This window comes from Macaca mulatta, chromosome 7, assembly GCF_049350105.2.
Source record: "Macaca mulatta isolate MMU2019108-1 chromosome 7, T2T-MMU8v2.0, whole genome shotgun sequence".
Classification (NCBI taxonomy): Eukaryota; Metazoa; Chordata; class Mammalia; order Primates; family Cercopithecidae; genus Macaca; species Macaca mulatta.
In genome coordinates this window covers 14212570-14240280 of record NC_133412.1, presented here as the reverse complement: position 1 = coordinate 14240280, position 27711 = coordinate 14212570, and the positions used below count along the sequence as shown (strand labels likewise).

The 27711-nt window shown below is 39.7% G+C and overlaps 1 protein-coding gene across 22 annotated transcripts in view; it reads left to right on the top strand.

The window, feature by feature from the left end:
• The window catches only part of MEIS2 (Meis homeobox 2), a 212543-nt gene extending 190737 nt beyond the window's left edge, over positions 1–21806 (top strand). For 6 of the 22 annotated variants that reach the window (XM_015141832.3, XM_077938701.1, XM_015141828.3 and 3 more), the window contains exons 10-13: positions 16117–16175; positions 17586–17675; positions 18013–18108; positions 20378–21806. In XM_015141832.3, coding sequence (XP_014997318.1) covers positions 16117–16175; positions 17586–17675; positions 18013–18071 — 208 coding nt within the window. In that variant the 3' untranslated portion in view covers positions 18072–18108; positions 20378–21806. Of the gene's footprint in view, positions 1–16116; positions 16176–17564; positions 17676–18012; positions 18109–20377 lie in introns of all 22 variants that reach the window. The other 16 variants (XM_015141825.3, XM_077938693.1, XM_001091176.4 and 13 more) reach the window with 3 other exon arrangements.
• The last annotated feature ends 5905 nt before the right edge of the window (positions 21807–27711 follow it).

Below are 27711 nucleotides of genomic sequence, written 5' to 3'. Positions count from 1 at the left end.
TTTGCATTCCTTTATATATTTAGATATGACAGATTAAAAGCAAAGCAGGTATGCAGAGCATGTCTAATCCCTCACCAAGGTGGCACTCTCCAAATGCTTTGATGTCGCCTGGTTGCAAGGCCCCTGAGACTTTTCCAGGAACCAGATTCATTGACTTCATGTGGCTTGCCCATCGCTTCTGGTGTTCAAAAGAGAACGGAAAAGGTCCCTGCACCTTCTTGCCTCCTTCCTTTATTGTACGGTTTGCTTTGTTTGTTTGATTTTAAAACTGCCATTATGTGAAAGTGTTGCAAGTATAAATAATTGAGAAGATAACTCTGTAGGGAAACCACTTTTGCTGCCTTTGTGCAAAGGCAGCTCATTACGGCTCTGAGCTGCAGCATTCTGTAAGAGCAATTATGCAACATCAGTATGTCATGGATATTAACCAAGGGGAGTAGATAAGAGATAGGAAAATAATTTTGTAACTTATTTAATTAAATTTATTTGGTTTTTGAAATAGTTCCTTTTGTGTGTAATTTACCCAGCCACTCCATGGTTGCTGTGGTCTTTGCAGGACCGTTGTTCAGCATTTGTTTTTTGGCATTCCTCCTCAATTTCGGATGGACCTAAAATGTATTTATATTGGGGTTTAATTTCCACCCAAGGAGAGGTTACCCATGAAAATGGAACCATAATTTGGTCATGAGGTTTTTTATCCCCCCTAGGGCTTATATAGCCAGTTAATATATGTTAATACAACAAAGTGAATAAAAGGTTAACTAAGTGGGTCAGGCTCAGAACGAGTGCTGTACTGCTTACTTCTGCTGAAACGGAAGGAAAAGCCCATAATGGCGCTTGCCTGACTTTCACCCCCATCATTTTAAGAATTGCTTTGCCAATTCTTCACAGCAAATAGTAATTTTAAGTGGACCAAAACAGAGCTCAGGGTGTTTGCACTCCGTGGTAATAATAGAGTAGCTGTGCTCCCTGGAGTCAATAAGCCCAACAATTGAGTCATTTTTGCCTCCTGTGAGTGCATCACTGCTGTTAGCCTGAATGACAGGATTGCTTATAGACCCAGCGCCCTTCCCCAGGCTGACCTCATCTCGGGACAGCGAGGTTCAGAGGGCAGGCAGGTGGTGGTTAACACAGTTATAAGTAAAAGCTGATTTTGTACTTGTAAGCTCTGTAAACAAGAAAGTAGAATTGATTGGGAGCATTTGATGTACATTGATATACATTATCCAAAGCAGCACTTCCTCTTTTCCTGTCTCTTTCCTCTTCTCATTTCTCCTTCCTCTTAACATGGTCCCCACCTCCTCCTACCCTCTGCATGCATGTGTCTCCAACACATGTAGCAGACATGCTAAAGTTAGATGGCCACACACAGCTCAATCACAGTTCTGATTAATGAAACATCAAGAAGGTATTGAAAATATACATGTATATATGTGAAACGTATGTGTATATATGTATACATACATACACACACACATGCACACACACATCTTATTCTTAAGATTATTCTTTGGTTTCAAACAGCTATTTTGAAGCAGACATTTTAGGCATAGTAAAATACCCAATAATCGTTTTTTTAAAAAATATTTCATTGAGTAGGAAAAATATGACAAAAGTAAGGAAAGGAAAAGGCAGAGAAAGCAGTCAAGCCTAATATAATTCCCTAATAATAAAATTACCTTTGAGATAGCAAAGTTCTAAAGAACCTTTTCAGCCAGCAGATTTTAGGGGTCAAGGTGACATATTTGGGGTAGTCATGGGGTACTCATGTTTTGTAATAATCTTGGGAGTTAGAATTATGAACAGGTTAGATATAAACAAGAGCCCTACAAGTGGTTCTTCTTCTCTGAATCTGACTTGCAGAAATCTAAAGATGGAAAGAAAGCCTGTTTTTAAGTTGATAAAAGGCTTAAAAATATAATTTATGTTAAAAATTAGGATGCCGCTTCATTTTCTTTTCAAATACTTGGAACCCTAGTGCCCCTCAAAATCTGAACAACTAGAGTCAGGAGTTAATTTGTACCATCACCTTCTCTTAGAGATCCATAATACATATCACTCTGTTAAAGGCTGTGATACAACCTGCAGCAGAGAAAGTGACTTCACTTTGTTTACCTTCACATTTGTTTTCTCCATATTTATTTGACCTTGACCACTATTCTGGAGAAATACCTGTTGATACTAGAGTTCCTCAGAGCACATTTGGGAGCAAAATGTCCTTACAAAGATATCAGAAAAAATATTTTTAAAAAGCTTTTTGTTTTGGGGGTTGAGACAAGTTCTGGCTCTGTTGCCCAGACTGGAGTGGAGTGGCATCATCTTGGCTCACTGCAGCCTCCACCTCCTGGTCTCAGGCGATCCTCCCACATCAGCCTCCTGAGTAGTTGGAACCACAGATACATGCCACCATGTCTGACTGATTTTTAAAGGTTTTCATAGAGATGGGGCTTCATCATGTTGCCCCTGTTTCTCCTTTGTCTCCTTTCCTTTCTCAGTCTCACAAATCTTCGTCCTTCACTTTCTGTTCTCTATCCCTCTCTCCCAACACCCCCCCACCGACAACACACACACTCATAATACCTCATTGACCTCAGTTCTCATTCCTCTCCACTTGAGTCAACTGCCCCTATCATCCCCAATACAGTTATGTCCTGTACTGTGCATATTGCCTGCCAGCCTAGAAAAGCCAGAGGCCCAATTTCTTCCAAGTTAAATCCTTTTCCTCCATCACTTCTGTACCCACGATTTACCTGGCTCTCTAATGCCCAGATAGATTCGCACCTTTACCTAATACTTCTAGTCTGTATCTTAAGTTGTTTGTGAGTACAAAAATAACTAGACCAGCGCCAGAAAGCCAGAGTTATTTCCCACCTTAGTTCTGTACCGCTCCGGGACAAATCATTTCATCAAGGATTCAGCTATACCTCTTATCAAATGAGAACAAGAAAATCCCCAAACTCTGGGCTCTTTATTCTCAATTCTAAGTTATATCGGAGATGAAGGAATCCTATTGTCATTCACTCATTTAGTTATTCACTCACAAACATTTTATTGAGAGTGTACTATATTCCTGACACAGTGCCAATAATAAAACTTAAGATGTGGCCCCTGCTCTCTAAGGCTATCTAGTAGGAAAGTCAGACAAGTAAATCACAATTGTGAATAAACACTGTGTTGGGCATATTAGCTCGGTACCACTGAGGAAGTGCTTCTTAATCAGACTTTGGAACCAGGGAAGTTACCTCAAAGAGATTTCTGTGATGAGCACTTTGAAGGGTGTGTTAGCCAGATGGCCATAGCAGAAAGCCTAGCCCAGGGCAAAGAAATAGTGTGGTCCTGGTTAGTTAGCACATTGACTTTAAAAGTATTCATTGCTTTTTGTTTATTTATACATTACCTGACTCTAAATAATCTGTGGCAGTTAAACCAAGTACTAAATTAAGGTTTTGTTGTTGTTGTTTTGTTTTGTTATTTTATTATTATTATTATTACTATTAATATTTTGAGATGGAGTTTCACTCTTGTTGCCCAAGCTGGAGTGCAATGGCGTGATCTCGGCTCACCACAACCTCCTCCTCCCAGGTTCAAGCGATTCTCCTGCCTCAGCCTCCTGAGTAGCTGGGATTACAGGCACCCGCCGCCATGCCCGGCTAATTTTTTTTTTTTTTCTGTATTTTTAGTAGAGACGGGGTTTCTCCACGTTGGTCTGGCTGGTGATCCACCCACTTCAGTCTCCCAAAGTGCTGGGATTACAGGTGTGAGCCTCCATGCCCGGCCAAGTTATTTTTTGATAAATAGTGTTGTTTATCTGTATTGTGAAAGTAGAAATATTTCAAATGCCATTGTTTCTATTTCTAAAAATTAAGTTAAACCACTTTAGAAAATTCTGATACGAGATGTGAAATCTGAATATGCTGTAAAAATTCTTTCAAATTGTGGTACAATGTGTTTGCTTTTTTGTCTATTGGAGATTACAGCTTTGTGGGTAATGTCAGAATCAAAGGTTGATGTCTCTATTTCTCAGCAAATCGGGGGAAAAAAATCCACTAACTAACCCTCTAAAGCTAAAATATTTAAGGACTAAAGCAGATGTGGCATAACTGCTGGTTTGCTAGGTCTCTCGTGGTTTATAAAGATATATTTTATGTCTTTTATGATTACGGGATGATGCTAAAAATTTTGTGGGTAATAATACCGTCACATTGGAAAGACTGCATATAACATCTCTGGAGAAGATACAGAATGCTACCCGGCTGTCAAATCGAAGTAAAAGATGTTTAATTTGTCATTAAGAAAAGGCAGTCGGGAAATTTTATTTGGAATTTGGTCTTTGATGTGTGAACATCATAAATGTGAGGATATTAAGTCACGTATTCATGAATAGATTTTTTTTTTTTGCTTTCTGACATAATGTAATAATTTTTAAAGCTATTGTTAGATGTGTAGCTGTTAGAACTGTAATTTATTTAAAGTGAGTTTTAAAATTGTTTAGATCTTTGATTTTTCTTCTCCATCGGCACCTTTACTAGATGCCAGTATAAACTGGTTAAATAGCATTTGGTTTAAACAGAAAGAATATACATATGCATATTCATGATATTTTGTTTGTTGGATCTTTTTCTTAATATTGCTTGACTTTCTGTGTTTTAATCTCATTTTTTCGTATTTTGGGTTGAAGCCACTCTAAAGTTTAACACCTAGGAGATTTCTCACTTATGGTTCCCTTTAAAAGTGCTAAAATCTCAGCCTCTCAAACAAGAGACCAAGCTACAATTTAAAGAAAGCAGTGGTATTGATAAAGGGCCCTAAGAATGTTGCCACCTTCCGAATGTGTCCTCTGCCACATCCTTTCTTTTAAAGCAGCAGGAGAATTGAGAGGAGGGTAAGAGCCTGGTCCATCCAAACACTTCTGGCATGCCAATCTGGTCTTCTGAAGTATCCCCTGCTGGTTTAGAAAAAAGAGATCCCCAGACAAATGAAAGGGCCACGGGGACATTCACATGCATAACACCTTCCCTCCAAGTGGCTTTAGATTGCCCGTGTGTTGGGGTGGTTTGGCCTGAGTTGAAGAATAGAGACTTGAGAACCATTTGTTTCCACACCATTTTGGGTGAAGTGCCATATTTTTCACCTTAAAAGCCCATTTAAAAAGAAAAATATGGTTTGAAAGGAGGACACAATTTGGAAGCCATCACACTTAATGGAGCCCCTTTTAAATGTAACACTTTGGCCTATCAATTCTCTTCTAAATTAGTTGTCGCTACCTAGAGAAAACCCACCCTTGATTGTTTTATGCTATTGCTGAAAAACACATCGTCTTTTATATATATTTTCCTATTCCAGTTTTAAAAACTCTCTGATAAGTTCCATTACTAAACTTACTTTTGTTAAGTAAGGAGTGCAACGTCATTTGTGTAGCAACACCCAGTGTAACATCTATGTAATTATCATCGGCCTCTAAATCTAGTCACACAAATCAACTCAAAATGTGAAGAAAAAGCGAATTGGACCTATTAGAAACAAGGCCTTAACCACAGAGGTTTTTACTAACAATTGACTTGGCCAATCATGATCAGATAAAGAACTTTCTAAAACTTACAGGATAATTTGGAAGAGGAAGGAAGTAATTTTTTTGGAGGTAGCCAGGCAGTTTATCCTACTACCTACTCCTGCAGCTCTGGAATATTCATATAGCTTGGAAAACAGGAAGAAATTAGACATTTTGAAGTTACGTCACTACCTTTTGCTCTTCTTTTGTCCTTGGTTTTTTTTTGTTTTTTTTTTTTCTCTTGAGTGGCTTACATATTGTCTCAGCCTGAAAGTCCTATTGTCAAACCAAAGGTGACTTTTGAAAATTTGAGTTCACCTCTTCCCACCACAACAAATAGGAATTTCTCATCTATTTCCAATTTTCATCAACTGTACACCATAACATACTAAACATAAATTCTCAGACTTATCCTCTCAATATCTTTTGTATTTGTATCTCTCCTTTTTCATCTAAGTATAATTTATCAGCAGTCTCCCAACCAAATACCCGACTTCTTTTTCATTTCTACCACCTTCATCAGAGTTCATTTTGTTTCCCTTTTATGCCTGGATTGGACAAGAACTTTCTATCTTCTCAGCTTCTAGATTCTCATCAGTTCAGTTCATCCTATACATAGCTCTTGGAAAGATCTTCCTCAAACACCATATTTTATCATTCTACCATTTAGGAATTTCAAGGATTCAATTTATCACTCAAGAACCTCCACCAGCTTGCGTGTTAATCATAGCCATGTTTTCCAGATCGAAGCCAGTCAGAGTTCAATTCCTTCATCCTCCCTTACACAAAATCGGCCCTGTTCTGCACTGGTGCTTTATAGCATGCCATTTCCTTGTTTTCTTTTCTTCCAATATTCCACGTTCTTTTAATCTGGTTCAGCTTTCTTCCTCCAAGAATTTGAGATTAATCTTTATCTTTACCTTCTTTAATTGACCTCGTGACACTTATTTACTGACTATGGGCTATTTTGATTTGTAATTATTTGTGTACTCTGCAATTGTGATTTTCAGTTTGTTTCTGTGGGTGTGAAAAATAAAAATCTTTAAAGGCATAACTTGCATTTTCATATATACGGAGAAAGAAACTCATATAACTAGATATGTATGTATTATTATTTTATATATAACTTTGTCTTATATTCTGTCATTAAATTTGTTTTATGTTAAGTATAGAATATGGAAGATTTACCAATGTGTGACACATATATAGATGACTATGGACCTTAAAAATTACTTGGTTTAATTTTTTTTTAGGATTAAAACAGGATGAAAACAAGCCTTACATTATATCTGCTCCTTTATACCTAGCTTTACCTTCCGCCCCCTTCTCTTGCCAAACCCAGTCTCTCATTGGGACACACACAGACACATGCACGTGCGTGCGCGCGCACACACACACGCACACGCACACACACGCGCACACACACATGCACGCACACACACACACACAGACACGCACACACACACACACACGCCCCTAGAGAAAGCATCTATGAATACAATTCTGTGAACATGGAGGAGGTGGGTGATTGGGAACTTTTGATTGGCAAAAGGGTGATGTAGGTTAAAGCAAGAAATGAAGGTGAGAAAAGTCTCTGTTTCCCTGGATAGAGGGGAAGGGAGCGAACACTAGAACATGGCGTGATCCAGTATAATAGAAGTGAGAATGTTTAGCAACCATTCTTTTCTCCTTTGTTTCTGGCATTTTCACCCCCCACCACCCCCCGACAAAATTCCTGTCTTTAATCTATGCAGTAATATGTCTAAATATCCTAGAACTGATAACTCTCTCTATATGTATGTGTGTATATGTGTCTGTGTGTCCCTATCACCCCTACTTCAGCAGCGGCACAGAAAACTGAGCCAGGTGTGAATGAATTCACCTCTGGCAAAGTTTATTGCTGTGTGTGTGTGTTTCCATACATGTACATGTGCACACATACACAATACACATACATATACATACCTACATGTGGCTGATGACTTCTCACAGTATGTCTCAAAGCATTATTGCATGTCCCACTTGGTTGATAGGGCATCTCCAGCCTGACAGATTTATCTGTTGAGAACAGGAGTATGCATTTGAAACCAGTTTAATTCTTAACAAGACAATGCACATGTCTTATGTAGATTTCGTTGTTGATTTTTTCTCCCTTATAAGTTACTTGGGGAAAGTCATGTCAATATAAATCAGTGGTAATGAAATCAACATTATAGCATCTTTGATAATGCATTGCTAAAGCCTTTCTGGACGTTTACCCAGCTCTCAGTGATTGATATTACAGGCAGTGGATAAACATGTTTGATGGATCTGTTTGCTCACAGATAAAAAAAAAAAAAGAAAATGTAATCCTTTTATCTCTTTGATTTAAAGGGTGTAATGCCATTGGAGAGGAAGCAGTTCAAATGTGGTCATCATAGGTTGGTGGCACCAAAAATAGAAACTCACTTAGGGTAAAATTTGCTGTCAGAAAAAATGGAGCATTCTTTCTGAACTCAGGAGCGCGTGGTTCATGTGAGCTTCCTTGTAGATGGTTGCTACAATAAGGCTTCTTTCATACAGGTGTGTTTATGCCCCAGGCTTGCTGGCCACAGTCCATTCCATTTACAGAAGCTGAATTAAACAATAACTACCGCATTGCAAAAAATGGTGGGGGTGGGAGGAAGGGGAGGGGGAAAGGTGAGCGTCAAAGGAGATGCCTGAGAGCTTTGTTAGGGCCAAGAAAAACCCTGTTGCAGTTGTCAGAGCTTGTTGATGTTGCTGGGAACGGCACTTTTTTTTCTTCTGGATTTTGTGGTTCTGCCTTAGGAAAGAAAGTAAAATAGAACGGAAGAACAAAGTCCTACTCTATAAATCAGCAGCTGCTCCTTGCCAGATCAAAGGAGTGACATTTTTGCTCCTGGACTACTTGTCCACTTGAGGGCTTGACAGGCAGCTAACAGCTGGCCTGCTAGACTGTATGGGAGAATCAGCCTACATCTTCTTCTGAGCAGATGACAAGCTAATCAGAGACATATCCATAGCACAGGGCATGTGAGTGCACCTTGATCTCTTCAAACATATCTAATACATAATTGCTAAACAGCTTGGTGCATTTTTGGCCAGTTAATGCTTAGGTGGTTTCCATTAAGAAGTAGAATAGAGAATTAATACTTCAATCAAAGGTGATTATGAAAGTTAAAGAGATACTAGATTTGTTGGGATCTTTTCCTCTTAGAGTGAATTAGTAAAATGGCTGGAACATAACAGGAATTGGCTAAGAATGCATGCAACTGATTGTGAAGTGACTGGTTGATTTGCAAAGGCAGGTCAGGCTACAGTGTTCAGATACCTGAGTAGGTAATTAGCAATCAGTAGTTTTGAAAATGATTGTGCCTGCTTTTTATGTTGATAGAGTTAAATAAAGTTGTAGATGTACCTTCTGTGTCTGCAAAAAGTTGTTTTCAGAAGCACTATAAGGTGTGTAGGTATCCAGATCTGGAATTTTAATGTCAGTAGTAAAACTTTCAAAGTAATTCAGTTTCTAGTTGACTTCCATCTGCAATAAATCATGTACAGGATGAGGTAATATACTACAACTTATGTCTATTGACTTAGGATTTTATCTTTAAAAGGATAGATCCTAGATATGAATAGCTAAGGAAGTTTGAGTGTTTTCTCCTCCCTTGCTTTCAAATAGCTTTGAAAGATCACTTTTATAGTGCATGATAAATAGCTACAGATGAATAATCTGATGGTATTCTGTAAGAGTAACAGTGCTGCAAAATCATAACCTGCTGGGATGTTTTGTTACATGCCATCAAGTGTGATTATATTCATGGAATAGTGTTTACTGTTGCTCAATATTATAAAGGAAATAAAAGATAATTCCCTATCTGGGGGGAAATCTCTCAAATATTTTAATTAAAAGGTCCCTGTGTTTAGCCATATAACCCTTAGTCAAGTAAAATGACAAATTTTCTTTATCTCCTTTAAAAATTATTTTATATATAAAATAATTATATTTATTAAAAACTCCAACAGTACAGAATTATTTGGAAAAAAAAAGATAGAAATCTACAATTCTCCTATCCATGCCTGAGAGAGAGCCTCTGTTAACAGTCTTCACAAAAACATTTTACTGGCCCAACTTTTCCTTTAAGAGGTACAGATAGAGTACAATAAATTCAATTATTATAAAGTGTTTATTGCCCAAGGCAAGTGAGTAAAAGACTATTTAGATCTAAGATACCTAAAGAGAAGAGTATGTGAATTTTTTGCAGCTGAGATTCACAATTAAAACTTGATCTTTGCAAGTTTCTATTCTTAGGCAGAGTATTAGAATTTGATATGTGATCTAGAGCAAGGCTTCTCATACTTAAATGTACATAGATCCCTTGGAGATCTTTTAAAATGCAGATTCAGATTCAGTAGCACAGGAATGGGGACGGTAATACATTTCTGCATCTCTAACAAGCTCAAGGTGATGCTGCTACTGGTCCATGGCACATATGTAAAGTAGCAAGGATCTAGGGAACCAAACAGAGAGTGTGATTCCAAAGAGCTCCCTCCCCTATCCACCTCCCACCCCTGCAGGCAGATGCCTGCCCCAGTGTCTAAAATCTCCACCATAGCATTGTACATTTGGATTAAACTGCGATTTTTAGAAAGATCCTGCGACATGAACATACGCTACTTGTAGGAGTACAACACATTATTACCCTGTTGCTGATCCAGCACAGATTTCTTTAACAGCCACCCACCTATTCCTAATTACTATCTATGAGAGAACAGAGCTATTTAGGAGCATTGGATAGGTGCATTTTGACTGTAAGCTAACATTTAATGAGCTTACTATGTGCCAGGCATTGTGCTAAGGATCTTGCATACAAAATCTCCCTCAATCCTCAAAACCACCCAGGCCCAGTTATTTCCTCAGTTTACAGATAGGAAACAGAGTGAAGCTTGGGAAGGTTAAGAAGAATTCTTAATTCTAAGTCCAAATTCACACAGCAAATAAAGGGCAGAGAACATGAGCCCATGCTCTTCACCATATTGCTCTATGCATAAGTCTGGAATATACAACAATAATTGAAAAGGGCATGCTGAAAGTAGAATATTTTAGTAAAGAACCTACATGAGCCCCTGTAACTTTAGGGAAGAATTAGATGAAAGTAAGAATATTGAAAAAAGACAGTAGAAGGCCATCAAGGATAAGCATCACCTACTTGATAATTTTGCCTAGAGCCTTTTATGTCAGCATGAACACTCCATTATTCAAGCCATATTCATAAAGGTACGAAATGTTTGTGATTCCAGATTACCATCATGTTTTATATTATAAATTTATTAGTATTTAGTTCATGTGTTTTTAAAGGTGTAGGCAAATCTAGTATTCTATCAAATTATAAATCAAGCTATTGCTTAGGGAAAGTAATTATGATCCATGAATCTGTCCCTAAGTAACATATGAATCTCATTCATTTACCTTCCTTTGCTCATGGCTGTCTGTGAGAAAGGAGCCATTGTCTGGTCACCAGTGGAAAACTTACGTTTGCGACATGACTCCATCATTTGCGTGCCCAAGTTCACCTTCAAAGGCATTAAACTTGCCTTATTCACTGATTTAACCATTTTAATGTATCTTACTGAGAAAATCCTACTCTCAGCCATAACCATAGCACAGAGAAATACTTGCTTTTTTTGTAAAGTAAGAAAAAATGGAGAAATTTGATAAGTGACTTGCCAAGGCTGAAGTTTCATCATTTGAAACACCAGCCAAGAGCCAGCGCTGTGAATAAGCACTGTGGCTGATGGGTCCCAGGGCTGGGGACAGTAGGGAAGCAGGGCCTTTTCATGTTTTAACAGGTCCCCTGTCACTGAGCTACCTACACCACCTTTCCCCAATTGATCTGCCCCCTCTTCAACAGTTCAGTCCCCTTCCTTGCCCAAAGCAATCCATGCAGAAGCTTCAATTCCGGCTACTCTTGATTCCTCCTCTGAGTGTTCAGGGATGGCAGCTTTCCAGGTAACTCCATGGAGGCCTGCACTCTCTGACAAAAGGAATGCTTCCAAAAGGAGTTGGTTACCAGGTGTGGCATGAAGTTAGTGAACCAGAAAGAAGGGATTTATCAGCCAGTTAAAAAGGTGGGGGGTGGAGAAAGACAGGAATAAAGAAAAGAAACCAGCAACAAACAGGAATAACACCTAAATCTACTTCTATCCATCTGAACTATACTTTGGAGTAAAAAGTCTTTAAACGAAAAATCATGATGGTCAGAGTTCAGTTGTAGAAAACGATGCAAAGCTACAAAGTTTAGACTTTCTAGGGGCAGGAGAGGTCTCTGGGAAACAGCTCTTCAGCAAGGCAGTAAGATGAGATTACAGTGATAGTTGCTACCTTGGGTTTATTTGTTTTAATGTATTCTTTTTTTCATCTCTGAGTTGACTCAGAAAGGCCTCGTGATTCTTGGGTCATCATTGAATTTATTTCTATAATTAAGTTATTTTTAAACTAACAGTCTTAGTATATAATTTTTAAGGATCACACATACTCATGCATTTTCTACGGGAGATCGAGACCATCCTGGCTAGCACGGTGAAACCCCGTCTCTATTAAAAATTACAAAAAAAAAAAACAAAAACAAAAAACTAGCCGGGCATGGTGGCGGGCGCTTGTAGTCCCAGCTACTGGGGAAGCTGAGGCAGGAGAATGGCGTGAACCCGGGAGGCGGAGCTTGCAGTGAGCCGAGATCCGGCCACTGCGCTCCCGCCTGGGCGACAGAGCAAAACTCCGTCTCAAAAAAAAAAAAAAAAAAAAAAAAAAAATTTAGAGAAAAAGTAGTCTTAGTAGATACTCTCCCAAGCTTTTGTATGAGCCTGGATACTAACTGTGTGTTCAGTACAAATCAATGGAACTAGGGCTCTTTCGGGTATTTATTCCCTAAGGACTCACTAATGAAATTATCTGTAGCCCTTTAAAAAAAGTCACAATGAGGCTAATGAAATTTTTTTTTTCTAAGTGAAATCTAGATAAAGCTAGACACTAAGCTTACTGGCACATTTTATGGACAAGTTGTAAAAAACTCAAGAGTGTTTTTTAAGAACTGTTTAATATTGAAGAAGACTTCGTAACTTAGGGTTAAATTGTTTAAACCAATAGAGAAGTAGATTGTATGTCTGCAACTTCAAAATCATTCTGGTATGACATTAAAACTTAGAGAATTGTTTTAATATCAGATACAGATGAAAAACCTAACAGTCTTTGGATTGGAAATAACTGGTGGGGGTTTTCATTAAAGTTGGGTGCAGCTTGCTGCATTTTGGTTAGTTGGATGTCTTCAGCAATTTTTCAAATGTTTTGGGTTTGGCAAAGTCCAAAATGTTTTTTGCCAAGACCCTCTTTTCCCCTTATTTTTTAAACCCGTGTGAAATTCAAGGATAACTTAATCCATATGTGTCTGATTCATTTACACTTAACTCATCAAAATGTTATTTTATAAGACCCATTTAATATCCATGGAAACTTCTGAGTCTTTTTAAGACAAGTCTTTTGTCTTTGAACCAGCAAGTTACATTTTTCCATATGAATGGAGCCTGAACCTTGAAAGACTGAAGATGAGTTGATTTTCAACTTAGATTCTTCACATTTTAAGTAAAATCAAAGCTTGATATTCCATTTACTACTTGAGCACTGAAAAAGGTCATTTAAAAAAAATATAGATGAGAAGATGTGGAAAAAAATTTACTTCATGTAATTTTGAGAAAAGACCATATATGGAAATTTCATCTTAGAAATATTAAACAAATAAAATTATTCCTAGTTTGATTTGCTTTAGTCTATAATTTAAATGGCTCCATGTTATGTAGGTCAGTGTATTTTCTAAGAGTGGCCTCTGGGTCATCAGTACTGGTGGGAGGCGGTAATTTCATTTTTTAATGTCAGGGTTTTCTTACAGTCATCTCATTAATTGTTAATTTTCATAGTAACATCTATGATGTCAATAAAATATCCCAAGATCAGGGGAACTGACAATTGGCAGGAGTTGTATGTTAAGAGATTTCTGAAAATTTGGGGCCCATATGTTTTTAAAATTCTGTGTGATTTGAAAGAATGTGGTAGAATTATGAATCTGGCAAGAAATAGCACTATGAATCCAAAACATTGTTTGAGAATAAAAATCCAGAGAGGCTAAATGGTGCCCAAGTGAAAAAAGCAAAATCTCTGTGACCCTTTGTAAAAGGACCTAGTGAAAACCTTCAGAGGCTTCTATTCATATTTGCTTAGGAGAAGTGGGCAAAGAAAGGCCATTGCCATAACTGCTAGTGAACATCCAGTCCATGCCATGGTAACTAGTTGAAAATGTTATACTGGAGTGGCATTTCCAAGTTCAGTGCTTCTATAAAGACCTGCTAGCACACAGAATGCTTTTTTAATGTTCTGCATTGTTGTGTATCCCCCATTGAACAACCTTTTGAGCGGACCCCGTTTTTACTAATGTAAACATTCTGACGAGTATCCAAAGAAATGACCTTTGAGTGAACCTCTAACCTTCCCCGTAATTATTTGTTTGAAGACAGTGTGGAGTTCTCCTGCTGAGAACTAAGAACCATGATGCCTTGCAGCTCTGTGAGTAAGGGAGTGTTTGGGGGAACTGGAGAGAAAGACATAAATAAGGGAACAACCTCCAGATGTAAAGAATAAAAGAGTGAAATTAAAAAGGGAAAAAATAGCAATTCGTTTTACCTAAAGAGTCGGCCTATACCGAAAAAAAAAAAAAGGGAAAAAACCACAAAACACAAAAACCAGGATTAGTAGCACATAAAAGGAGGTAAAACCCCTGCCAAGTGTGTCCTCCATTAGAAACTTCAAGGAGAAGAGACTTCTGTGACTCTCCTGAGCATCTCTGCTGGTGTCAAGGTGAGCTGATAAAAACAGTTCCTGGGGTGGAAATATCAGCTCAGTCCTCCTTGGTTGCCGTAAAAGTGGTGGTGAAAGAGGAGATAATCAAGTTCTTTTTCTGATTGGAGGGATACTTCTGGAAGTCTTTGTGATCTGGTCAGATATTCCTCAGCAACATTTCAGGTGACAGGTGGGAATAAAGATGAAGTTTCCACTCTCCTTTTGTTCTCACCTCTACATAGCTGGTCTCTTTCTTTTTTGACAACTGAGCTACACTTTCTTAAGTAATAAAGAAGTCCATTGTTTTGCAAACAAACACCATATGCAAAAGGCTCCTTTGGTTTTCTCCCAGCTATTATTCCTCAGCTCCATTGTATTCCCACCAGAGTGCTCACAGGAGGCCTGCCCGAGTGTGGCCTGACTGTCCTCCTCCAAAGGGACTTCAGCTGCCTCAGAACGCAGAGCTGCCAGCACACACTGAATTTTTCTGGCTAATTTCAAAGAATGAGTTTTCAGTTCCTGCCTGTGGCCCCAGGTGGACTCATTAATCATGAAGTCCCCCTGTGCTTAAGATCTGAAACTCGAAATATTGACAGATGTTATCAATGGGTATATTTTGAAGGAAAAGCTAGCTGGATGCTCCCTGCTCCTCTGAAATGCGTGGTCAGTGAATCCTGTGCATGAGCTCAAATGTGTGGGGAGTACACGTCGTTAAGTGCACAGGGACAAGGGTAACTCACAAATGGTAGAAAATTGTTTTGTTTTTATTAAATTTGGAGAAATAAAGGAGATTTCTTATCATCTTACTCTGTTTGTACATGAATATTTGATGGGCATTATTAAACATTAAAGTAACATGAAGTAGGCACTTATTTTTGGATTTCCAACAAAATTAGATCCAGGCTTCTTAGATGAAATAACTGCTTCTCCTTTGCATTCCTGCGATTCAGTCACCACCTGATTTGCAAACGTTTCTTGGGCTCTAATATCAACCATGTGTACCTGAGGCTCTGTCTTTCTAGTGGGTTGAAAGGTGGCTGGGTTTATGGTTGGCAGTTACCTTATCCTCTGCCCTGGGTGTCCCCGCTTAGGCTGGAAAGGCTGCCCCCAGCTGGCACTGACCTCTGAATGACCCCTAACTTTACAGGCTTAAACTGCAGGAGTTGCCGAAGGACAGAAGTCTTTCTGGCCAGCACTTATTACTGCTGTGTTGGTGATAAAACTTCAGACAGCCTAATTGATGGCTTTGCTGACCTAACAATACCTTGTGAAAGCCGAGTGCTAGAGCCTGGTCTCCATTTATGACCAGCTGCAAGGGGAAGCTGGGTCTCCCTATCACGGGGCGTCTAGGGAAAGGGGAAAGTCTTCCAGCCTGTGAACTTTAACCAGATTCCTACTTGTTCAAGAAGCAGAAGCACAGTTTGAAATGAATAGAAGCTTTCTCGTGGAGAACTTTTTTCCCTCCCTGAGCTCTTTTAGCAAGTTATCTCGGTGATGACTACACAGTGACGGTGGAGATTACCCAGTCAACTATTTTTGAACACTGAAAGGGAAAATCACCTTTAAGTTGCAAAGGTAATTTTCAGAAGAGATTTGACTGTATTTTGTGCCCCTCAGCGTTCATGCGAAGGTGTTCGCAGAGTACAGACACGGAGTTTGATGACCGGACTTCTCTGTTCTGTTTCAGGTTTATTAATGCCAGAAGAAGAATAGTACAGCCCATGATTGACCAGTCAAATCGAGCAGGCAAGTTCCAAGCAGTGTCTTTATCTGTATTTATGTCCCACAGGCACAAATCCTCATCAAGTTAGACTCCAGTAGTTTCCTCATCTGGTAAATAAGTACTTCCACCAGGCATTCTGGAATTTTTTTTTTTTTAAATGTCCCCAGAATCCCACTCAAGGAAGCAACTTCAGTAACTGGTGCTAATTGGAGATTTCCCACCCTGACTCTGCTGAAACTGCTTTTTCTTTTCTTTCTGAATTGGTAATTGGGCACAAGTATTAATGCCACAAGCAGCGTGTTTGTGAGCTCTGGCATTACCCCTTGCTTGTCTGCATCCAATCATTAGCACACTCTCATTTTTTTGTTACCTACAGCTCCTTGGTGTATGCTTGGCTGTCCCCTCGGTAGCATCCACTGTTAAACCTGTTGTATCCATTCATTTGCTTTGGCTATTCATAATATTCTGTGAAAGCCTGACGTGCTGCATTGCCACCATTATTTTTTATTAAAGAATTATTACCTTTGTTTAAAATGCTTCACATCCATGCTGCTGAAATACATGTGAGCTTTTCTCACAATTCTCTCAATTTCTCTGAAACAGTTTTTATGTGGTACTGTCAGAACCCTCCTGGTGTACTCCAAGTCATTTCATTTTGAAACAGACCTTTCCTCAGTTTACTGAGGGGTTGTGGTCTCCTGCAATAAGGCTTATAGGGAAAAACAGTTTTCCTTGGGGTGATGGCTGCTGCCATTAACAACGGTGTTAAACTTGATGGAGATTTTAACCGCAGCCTCGCTTTAAAGGATTTGTGAAAATTAGTCATCCTTTGGCAAAATTTCCCCAGTGACGCCAAAATATGTTCTCACTATTGGAGGCCAGGGGGCCTGTTGGAGAAGAACATAAAACAAAGGAAATATTATATTTACTATGTTTATTTTTCCTTGGGTGTGAATAAAAAGGCAAGTATTTAATTGAGTCTATTTAACCTTGTGAAACTGTATTCCAGTTTAAAATGTTTGTGTAAAATACGAAAATTTTTTATTAAGCCACCAGAGATGGTAGGCTCAGAGAATCCCAACCAAATGGTACATTGCAATATTTATATATGGGGTACCCCTAACTTCTCCAGCCTTCGTCCCCCTAATCGAGAGATCATTAAAAAAGCAAGGGCTGCAGAGGACGAACCCCCTGGGAAACTGGCCAGCGAAGTCTTTCTTCCAGAACATTTTTTAAAGCCACTCGCACACCTTCACTCAGTCATCAAGACACTCATACAAACCACACCCCCATTTGTAGAGTGCCAACCACATTGTTGCTGTAACGTTTCAGTGCTGCAGCGGGAACAATTGCTGATTGTTTGGTATATCTTTTCTTCTTTCTCCTCTGTGTCCTCGAATGACCACAATCAGGTTTTCTTCTTGATCCTTCAGTGAGCCAAGGAGCAGCATATAGTCCAGAGGGTCAGCCCATGGGGAGCTTTGTGTTGGATGGTCAGCAACACATGGGGATCCGGCCTGCAGGTAGGTTGGCTCATCCCACCTCTGGGCTTCCCTGGGAAGTGCCACCTGCTCCACCAGCCTCTCCATCCACTCTACTCTCCCACTCTCATGGTGGGTTTAACATTTGCCTGCTGCCTGCTCTGCCTGCTTTCTTTACATTGGGTGGGGGAAAAAATCCTCTTTGAAAAAGTAAAGATTTTACCACAGTATCATTATACTCTGCCCCACACACATCCTTTTTCTTTTTTCTTTTTAAACCAAGGCAATAAGTGAAAAGGAATATGAGTTTCCTTCTATTTTTTCACCATCAATTATTGCTGATTTTCCGGCCTCTTCTTGGATTTTATCTCCTTTCTAGGACCTATGAGTGGAATGGGCATGAATATGGGCATGGATGGGCAATGGCACTACATGTAACCTTCATCATGTAAAGCAATCGCAAAGCAAGGGGGAAGTAAGTACAGTCGGGTGCGATCTGTCTTCACTATCACTTCAGAGACTTGATTTTATTTTTTTATAATTTGCCCCCATTTGATTTTTCCTTGCCCATAACTGCATGCCTTTCCAAACTAAGGGCCTGTTTTTAAAGATATATCACCCAGCTCTGAAGTCACAGGTGACACTGACGTGTACTTTTGAAAAGGCCAACTGACAAGCCTGCGTGTGTTTTAAGCAGGTGGGACTGCCTTTTAGCCTATTTACTGTGGCCCCAATGTGCACAAACACAGACATCAGGAAGATATTGGACATTTAAGAATAAAAATAATGTCTTGGGGGCACCAGTTGACTGAGAGAAATTAAGCAGGCTTCAATGAAGCGGTAAAAAAAAAAAAAAAAAAAAAAAAAAGGAAAAGTAGACCTGTCCTTTGAGTGACATAAATCTGTCAGAATACGATTGATGCCCAAATTATCTTATATGCAAAGATGAAATGCTGGAGCTCATTATGCCTAGTCTAGATATATGACAGCAGTGACACCATTGATTCTTCACTAGGGAGTCGGTGTGTTTTGATTATTTTTTACATGTGCCTACTGACTTTCGACACGAGACAGAAAGACAGGAAAGTCAGTCAATAAATTTAAAGGGAAAGACATTTAGGAGCAACTGAATATGAAGGAATGGATTTTTCACTGAGGCTGAATGGCTGCAGTTGGATTAAGAAACCCATTAGACTTTAAAGCTTCAAGTGTTTTTGACATCTGAAAAAAATTCAGAGTCTGCCAACAAGATATATCCTTTGCTGAAGACACCAGAGCATAAAAAAATTCATATAACATTGAAACTTCCTTGTTTAATGAGGCTGAATATAACAACAAGTACCTTGATTAAATCATTCTCTATATGTAAATAGAGGCCAACATTTTATAGGAGATCTCAGGGGGTCACCATGGCACACCATTGATGAAGCCAATTTCCTTCCTTCCTTCCTTTACTAATGCAGTCAAAAAATGTAGAAAGCAATGTTCCCTAAAACAGCTATAGAGAAAACATTTGCTCAGCTTGGATAATTCTTAATATAGGCCATATAATTTCTAGCCTATTTAATTACATAACATATTTTATGCTTCATGACCAATTACATTAATAGCTTAATACAGAAGAATATTATCCTCTCTTGATTTGATTATGCAGCCACACAATATGGTATATTTGGTACTTAATTATCATCATCCATTGAGCAGGCTGCTGTGGTAGAATAAACAGAGAGCTGGGACTATGCAGGCTGTGTTATTGTGTTTAGATGGTTTTGCCACTTCTGTTAATAATGGACTGCGGATCTACTTAACAAAATGACTGCAGCATATAAGCCTTTAGATTACCAGCTTACAGTGTCAAAAACATCTGTTCAGCTTTTCAACTGTATGCACTGGAGGTTAAATAGAGGTGAATAAAGCTGTCCTTTTAGACCTGGGGATGTGCAACTGTAAATATAACCTTAACTCAATAAACAGGTAGCTTGCAAGAGAAATCAGAATCCTTACAATTGCTGACTTCCCACCATTTAACTCATCACTTTGAATGTTGCATATCTCAATTAAGAATTTCTAGATTTTGTTACATTTTATTCCTAATATCAAGGCATTATTTGGGGGAATTTTCAGAAATAAACTACCGGGCATGTCATATGACCTTACATTGACTTCTTACCTTTGACCTTTACAATCTCTTGGGTATACTGCTACAGGAATGCCTCTAATTCAAAAAGGGGGCTTCATTTTAAATACACATAAAAGCTCATTGCTTCAAAATGAATATGCTGTAATGTTTTGTATAATAAATTTTTCATGAAGAAATATAGATATGATAAGATGTCAATTTTATTTTATTTTACTGTCTTCAATTTTTGTCCATGTCTACAAATGCAACACAGAAAAATAAATGATCTATCAACAGTTAACTGATAAAACTCGACTCAAAATTTATATTCTTATTGCACTTATCAAAGAAATGTACTGAATACCATTTTGAAAAACAGTTCCACTTTATGACATTTAGTTGCATTAAATATTTAGTTCTGTTGTGTTGCATTATACTGCTGTGCGATGAAATTAAATGCAAACTACAATTTGAATGTCTGCAAACATTGGCAAGAATCTGCAGCTAAATTTAGATATAAGATTTGCAGTGTCTGTTGTTTTTTTTTTTCTTTTCATCTTTGATGGGTAAAGTATAAAAATGTTTAGGAATTTGACCTGCTTTCTTTTTCCCTCTCTACTTTCAGGTTTGCAGAGCATGCCAGGGGACTACGTTTCTCAGGGTGGTCCTATGGGAATGAGTATGGCACAGCCAAGTTACACTCCTCCCCAGATGACCCCACACCCTACTCAATTAAGACATGGACCCCCAATGCATTCATATTTGCCAAGCCATCCCCACCACCCAGCCATGATGATGCACGGAGGACCCCCTACCCACCCTGGAATGACTATGTCAGCACAGAGTCCCACAATGTTAAATTCTGTAGATCCCAATGTTGGTGGACAGGTTATGGACATTCATGCCCAATAGTATAAGGGAGCTCAAGGGAAAAGGAAACACACGCAAAAACTATTTTAAGACTTTCTGAACTTTGACCAGATGTTGACACTTAATATGAAATTCCAGACAGCTGTGATTATTTTTTACTTTTGTCATTTTTCATCAAGCAACAGAGGACCAATGCAACAAGAACACAAATGTGAAATCATGGGCTGACTGAGACAATTCTGTCCATGTAAAGATCCTCTGGAAAAAGACTCCGAGAGTTATAACTACTGTAGTATAAACATAGGAACTAAGTTAAACTTGTACATTTCTGTTGATCACGCCGTTATGTTGCCTCAAATAGTTTTAGAAGAGAAAAAAAAAATATATCCTTGTTTTCCACACTATGTGTGTTGTTCCCAAAAGAATGACTGTTTTGGTTCATCAGTGAATTCACTATCCAGGAGAGACTGTGGTATCTATTTTAAACCTGTTGGGCCAATGAGAAAAGAACCACACTGGAGATCATGATGAACGTTTGGCTGAACCTCATCACTCGAACTCCAGCTTCAAGAATGTGTTTTCATGCCCGGCCTTTGTTCCTCCATAAATGTGTCCTTTAGTTTCAAACAGATCTTTATAGTTCGTGCTTCATAAGCCAATTCTTCTTATTATTTTTGGGGGACTCTTCTTCCAAGAGCTTGCCAATGAAGATTTAAAGACAGAGCAGGAGCTTCTTCCGGGAGTTCTGAGCCTTGGTTGTGGACACAACAATCTTAAGTTGGGCAGCTTTCCTCAACACAAAAAAAGTGATTAATGGTCATTGAACCATAACTAGGACTTTATCAGAAACTCAAAGCTTGGGGTTAAAAAGGAGCAAGAGAATACTGTAACAAACTTCGTACAGAGTTCGGTCTATTAATTGTTTCATGTTAGATATTCTATGTGTTTACCTCAATTGAAAAAAAAGAATGTTTTTGCTAGTATCAGATCTGCTGTGGAATTGGTATTGTATGTCCATGAATTCTTCTTTTCTCAGCACGTGTTCCTCACTAGAAGAAAATGCTGTTACCTTTAAGCTTTGTCAAATTTACATGAAAATACTTGTATGAGGACTGTGACGTTATGTTAAAAAAAAAAGGTGTTAAGTCACAAAATGCGGTAATAAATATTTCATTTTTGATTTTTTGTTAGGCTTTTGCGTTTTTAATGGTTTTAGGACAAGGCTGCACCATGCCGACTCTATACAGTGTTAAAAGTAGGTGATGGTTTTTCCCCCCAGCAGTTGAGTATATTTTAAACTTACCAATAATTTGTAAGGTAATCATCTGTAGCCTTTGAATGTCTATTTGGCCTATAAGTTCCATCAGCAGAAAACTTCTAAAGGTACGAAACTCTGTGTACATAATGAGCCAGGTTGAAAGATCCCCCTGAACGTGCTCAACCTCCTTTTTAGATGCATGACGTTAAAAAATATATACTTTCAGATAAAGCTTTTCATGGTCATCCTCTGCCAGAATAAAGGACTTTTCAGGTTAATTTTACAACGTAAGAAATAATGTCTGTGCTCAAAGGTAATTTATCTGCTTGTGTTTTTCCTCTGCCTGTCTTACTACAATACTGTTGGATATGTAAATGAAAATTTACATATGGGTGTTCATAGATAAGTAAACAACTTCTATGGAGTTTGAAATTTTGACTTTAAAAGATTACTTAATCATTAATATTTTATAAATTATATTGTGGTATATTTTTATTTCAGATACCTCCATGTGCAGGGATGCTAGGGTGATGATCACTAAACTTAAATTTTTCTCTGAAAACAAAACAAAATGGACGGTGTAATGCCATTTTCAAAATTTTATGCAACATTCCTGGAAATCTATACCATTAGCTTATTGAGACTGTGCAAACAATGTCTGCTAAAGTGTGCAAAAAGGGTGAGGCATGTCCCCTCAATTTTCAAATGAATATACTATCCTGGAATTTTGTAACTCTTAAATTTTGAATCTTCGTTTAGAAAGAATAATATCGTAAACTTTAGCTAGATATATGATGTCAACTGGCTAGGGAAATAATTCACTATCTCTGCAAACTTAAACTTGGAACAAATCCATAGTTATATTTATTTGGGACTCTTCCATCTTTCCATTTCAGACAGCATTTATGGAAGTTCTGTATAAATGACAAAGGAAATAAACTTTTATTGTTTTGTATCATATTTAGTTAGGTAGGATTTTTACAAGTACATTTATCAATTTAAGTGGTGTGTTGCTGTTTAAACATAGAAATAATGCTTCTGACACAAACTAAATAGAGAAATTCTGTGCCACTTGGAAAAGAGAGAGAGCTTCCCTCTCATTTTTGCTATTCTATTTTACATGAAGTCTTTTTGTAAATTTTAAATATTTGCCTAGTTTTACTTTAAATGCTTTTGTGTAAACTCTGAAAATTCCCCATGATAAATCAACTCTCACATCAGGTGAGGAAAAAACCTTTTTTTCTTTCCACTCATTAAATGCTGAAGGGTTTACTTGGTAATTGGCTCATGTTTAGGATGTGTTTTATGAAATTATTAAGTTATCTCAAAGTTTAGAGACCAGAGCTCTCGATCCTTGGTTTTAATGAATAAAGTCATCTCATGCTTAGTTTATTCGTCAAACCCACGTCCTATCATGTTAACTTTAACTTTCTTAAATATTTGGAGATGAATGATAATTGTAATAATTGTTTGCATTACCTTGCTCTCCCCCACCCCCAACCCTATGATAAGACAGAGAAGTGATAGATTTGTCCAATTTTTATAATGCTTTTTTTACACCACCCCGGAAGGCACTTGCTCCTATCTCGGGTTTACTATTTAGTGTAAAGAGTTCCGATTTGGGTATATTTAAGAAAGACTCAGCTGTCAAAAGCAAAGAAACTGGGAATGGTGTTTTGACAACCATATAGTGTTAAAGGAAATACTGTAGTCTGAATAAAATTGCTTATGTTCTCCAAAACAAGAGTAATATAAAAACACTTTTTTATTTATATGAAAAAGCAAAAGCAGAAATAAATTCCAAAGGTTTCCCTTTCTTTAAGAAATTCTGAGAGAACTGCAGTCGCCATCTGTTAAGGGTTGGGAATTGAGCAAGAAGCCACATTTTAAACGAAAAAGAGAGAAAAGACCAGGAAAGTCTGTGTCTTCCGTCCACCCTCCTCTCTCCCACCTCCTAGGTCAGCACCCCTCACGCCCCCAGCTCTCACCCTCGTTAGAATCCACCGGGATCCTCCTGCCTCCTCACCCCCTCCCGCCCCCGCGGGCCTGTTAACCCGGAGCAGATTTGGGAAGGGAAATGTGGCTAATATCTCTAGCAGCTGTCAAAGGAGGGACCTTCCTTCAAAGGGACTGGACAGGGATCCTCCACAAGTTCTCCATTAGTCTAGCACGCCAGCAATTTGATAAGGAGCCTGGACCTCCTGCTACAAGTTGCCACTCAGTCAGAAAGTCCGGTGTCCGGGTGTCTGGATGCGCGGAGTGGCCCCAGCTTCGCGGGCCGCAGCCCCCGCCGCCCACCCAGCGGGCTTGGTGCGGACGCGCGTCCTGGAACCCAGCAGGAGGCAGGGCAGAGGCTTGGGCCGCGGCAGCGGGGCGTGCAGAGGGCTACCCTGGCCCTCACCTGGCCTTCCTGGGGCGTGTGTTAAAGAGTTAGACCAAAGTGTTGCAAACGATGGGGGCAGCAGCGGGGCCCGTCCCGGTTACAGCTGCAGCCATCAACTCTGGGCGTCGCGCGCCAGGGCGGGCCCCCTCCCTCCGGGCCCGGGCCGGGAGAAGGTGCCGCGCGGGGGAAATGCTGGTCTGATGGGGGAGGCCGGTCAGATTGTGATGAGAATGGAGACCGTCGGGGCAGTGTTTGAAGGGAGGTTTTAATATTAATAGTTTCGGTGTAGAGACAGAAGGGAGATTGCGTCTACGGCTCCTCCGGGCAGACTCTGGGTGACAGGGATGATGGATGATCCGGCAGAGCCCAACAGCTCCTCCCCCCCCAGCCCCAACAGTGTCAAAGCTACTTTAGTTGAAGCTTTAGAAATAAAATAAACAGCATCGCCATCCCCCTTACTCTTAGTACACCTCCACCCTCACCCCCCGCTTTCCGACATCGATTTATGGATCATTATGAATCAATTACTGCTCTCAATACCTTCCCATTGGCTTAAATAAAACAGTCGAAAGATGAAAACGCGGGGTTCGGTGGAGATTTTTTTCCCTGACAAGAACAATCGCAAAATCCATTATCTCATAATCAGAGGCTCTGGGTGAGGAGGTGAAGAGAAAGGACCGGGTCACCCAGTAAATAACTGGGGGGAATGTAGGAAGGGGGGGGTGTCGCCCAGATGCTGCCTTTGTTTTCTTTCAGATGGGTTTGCTTGGTTTGTTGTTTGTTTGGGGTTTGGGGAGCGGGGTAAACTCGCGTGAGAATTAGATGCCTACAAGTTTCGTGACCTAATTATTTAACTCCTTTGGAGAGACCCCTCTGAATGCGTGTCTCGGCAAACATCAGATGTTGTTGGTAGTGAGGTCACACATGGGAAAAGGTGTGGAGGAATGGGTCCGTCTGGAGGGCGGATTTTCACTTTGTTGTGAGCAACTGTGCGCGGGAGGGTTGGCCGCCGGGTGGGGAGACCGTCCCTCTCCCCTGGCCCCCCGCCGCTGGCTGTTTTTGTCGTTGGAACTGGTTTGGATCTGGGGCTGGCCGTCCCCTTTCGCCCCCACCCCCACCTCGGCCGCCCGAGGCTTTTCTTCCCTCTCCTGCCTCTTCCGCGGCGGGGCTCGAGGTTCTCTAGGTGTTTCTATGACTACATTGTGTGTGTGGGAGGGTCAGACGTGGGGGTTGCCCGCGAGAGGGCCGTTCCTGGGCGATCATTTATCAATGTCACCCACATAATGATCCTCTCTGCAGCCTCCTATTGATGAGGATAATTACATTAGCTCAGAGTGACTGATCAATGAAAACCCACCACACAAAAACTTCTTTACTCCTCTATAATACCAAAAACCGATACAGAAATAACATAGAAAGCCTGATTTTCTTTCCCTTCCCTGTCCACCAATGGATTCTGCCCCCTCTGACACCCCCCCCCCCCGCCACCCCCCCAAAAAAGGACGGAGGAGTAAAGTAAGAAACTAGACCCAGGTTTGTTTCGTTTAAAGGAGGATGCAATTCTGTTCGTGAATGCATTTTCTCTAAATGTTGGCTTCATCCCTCCTTTGGTAGAGACTATCAACGGATTTGCTAATGTGAGTTGCTTTCAGACTAGTCTGTGGTTTTGCTTTTTATTTCTTTCCTCCCCTTTGGGCATTTTTTTTTTTCTGCTTCAAAAAAGGAGATAATTCTTTCTACAAATATCTAGTAAAAGAAATTCCTCTAGGTCCTCTTTTTAAAAAGCGTTTGCCTAAGTCGGGTTATCTTTTGTCTTTATCACTTCATAAAGTAGAGCAATTAAAGATGTGATGTTGCATGGGCAGAAAGGGTGGATCCATTATACGGCGACATAATACGCCATATTCTAGCATGAAAGTTTGAAGCTAAATTACGATTTCGCTTTTTCTAGACTAAAAAATCAATATTTTCTCAATTAAAGCGAATTTTAATGCTTTACTTGCTAGTTGTTAAAGGCGCTGTAAATTTTATTGTAATGCTTCTTGACTTCGGAGTAGATGCAGGAGATGGGATGATTCTCGTGGTCTTTTTCCTCTCGGGGAACCTAGCCCAGGAACATCCCATGGTTTCATATCAAATTGAAGCAACAAAGGTAAGAAGGGTTCTGAGAGGGACGGGGCAAAAGGTGGAGAGCCCGCCAAGGACGCCCACCAGCGCCAGAGGCCATTGTCTTGTATATTTTCACCTCTCTGTGTCCTGCCTCCTGAAAGTGACAGAGGTGTCCATTTTACTCTAATCTTTCTCAAAGGGGAGCACGTTCGACTCACATCTGCTCTTTAATGGTCAGAAAAGGAGTTGCATTTGGGGAGCATTCTAAACCCTTCCCAGGGTCCCCCTGTTCTCTTCCTTCTCCTTATTTAACCAAATGCTAACTCGGAACTGGCTCTTTCACCAATTTGGCCATATTTTATGTGTTCTGGCTTCTATACCAGAAATCATTCGCCACCCTCAGGAGCATTCCCTGTTTACAGACGTTTTCTCCTTTCACAAGTCCCACCTAGTAAAAGTTCCCGCAGAGAATTAACTGTGGTGTGTTAATAGCCCAGGTCTGCTACTGCTCTCTTCTGCAAAGCTGAAATCTGGTAACGAGGAATATGGCATTGAACTAATGCTGGGAGCTGTTCAAGGTCAGCAGAAGCCCAAAGACTGGAGAATTCTAAGGCCCAGTGACTTGATGGGAAGCAAGGTAGTGAAACTTGCAGAAAGTAAGGCAGAGAGGAGGAGAAGAAAATGAGGCCAGGAGGGAACATAATGAGAGAAGAATAGGACAAGGCAGAAAAATGAGCCTTTGGGACCTCTTTATAATTTAAAAAGAAATAATAATGAAGGGAAATTGAATATCTAAGGCTTGCTATTACATTTTTTTTGAGGCCAATATCCGTTTAAGAACAAACCTCAGAGATGACAGGAAGGGCCTGGGTTTCCAAATGGAACTACTCACAAAGTTCCTTTTGCAGTTCCTTCTTCTGTTAATTTGCTGGGAATGAGAAGACTAGGGAAAAGGCGATGTGTGTGGTGTACCAAAGGCTTAAGTAAGAGTATGATGGGAAGGGGCACCTAGATATAATGAGGCTGCTGTTTTAAGCTGAATAGAAAAGAGGAGAAGAAAGAAAAAGCCACACAACACCACAATACACTTTAAAATAATTCTCACCCACCTGTCTTCCTTTTTCTCTAACCACACACTATATTGAATAGTACACATAGGTGGGGGAAATTTCTAGTTCATCACCTTCTGTCTGTAGACCCACCAACGGAGCCCCCTTCCCTTAGATTCCTGACATGTAAGCCTAGACCATGGCCTTTTTATCAAGTGAGTGGGGCTTTGTTAATGTATTTGTACTTTTCTGCTTTCAGACTAAGTTTCTCGCTTTGGAGGAGGGGGGAG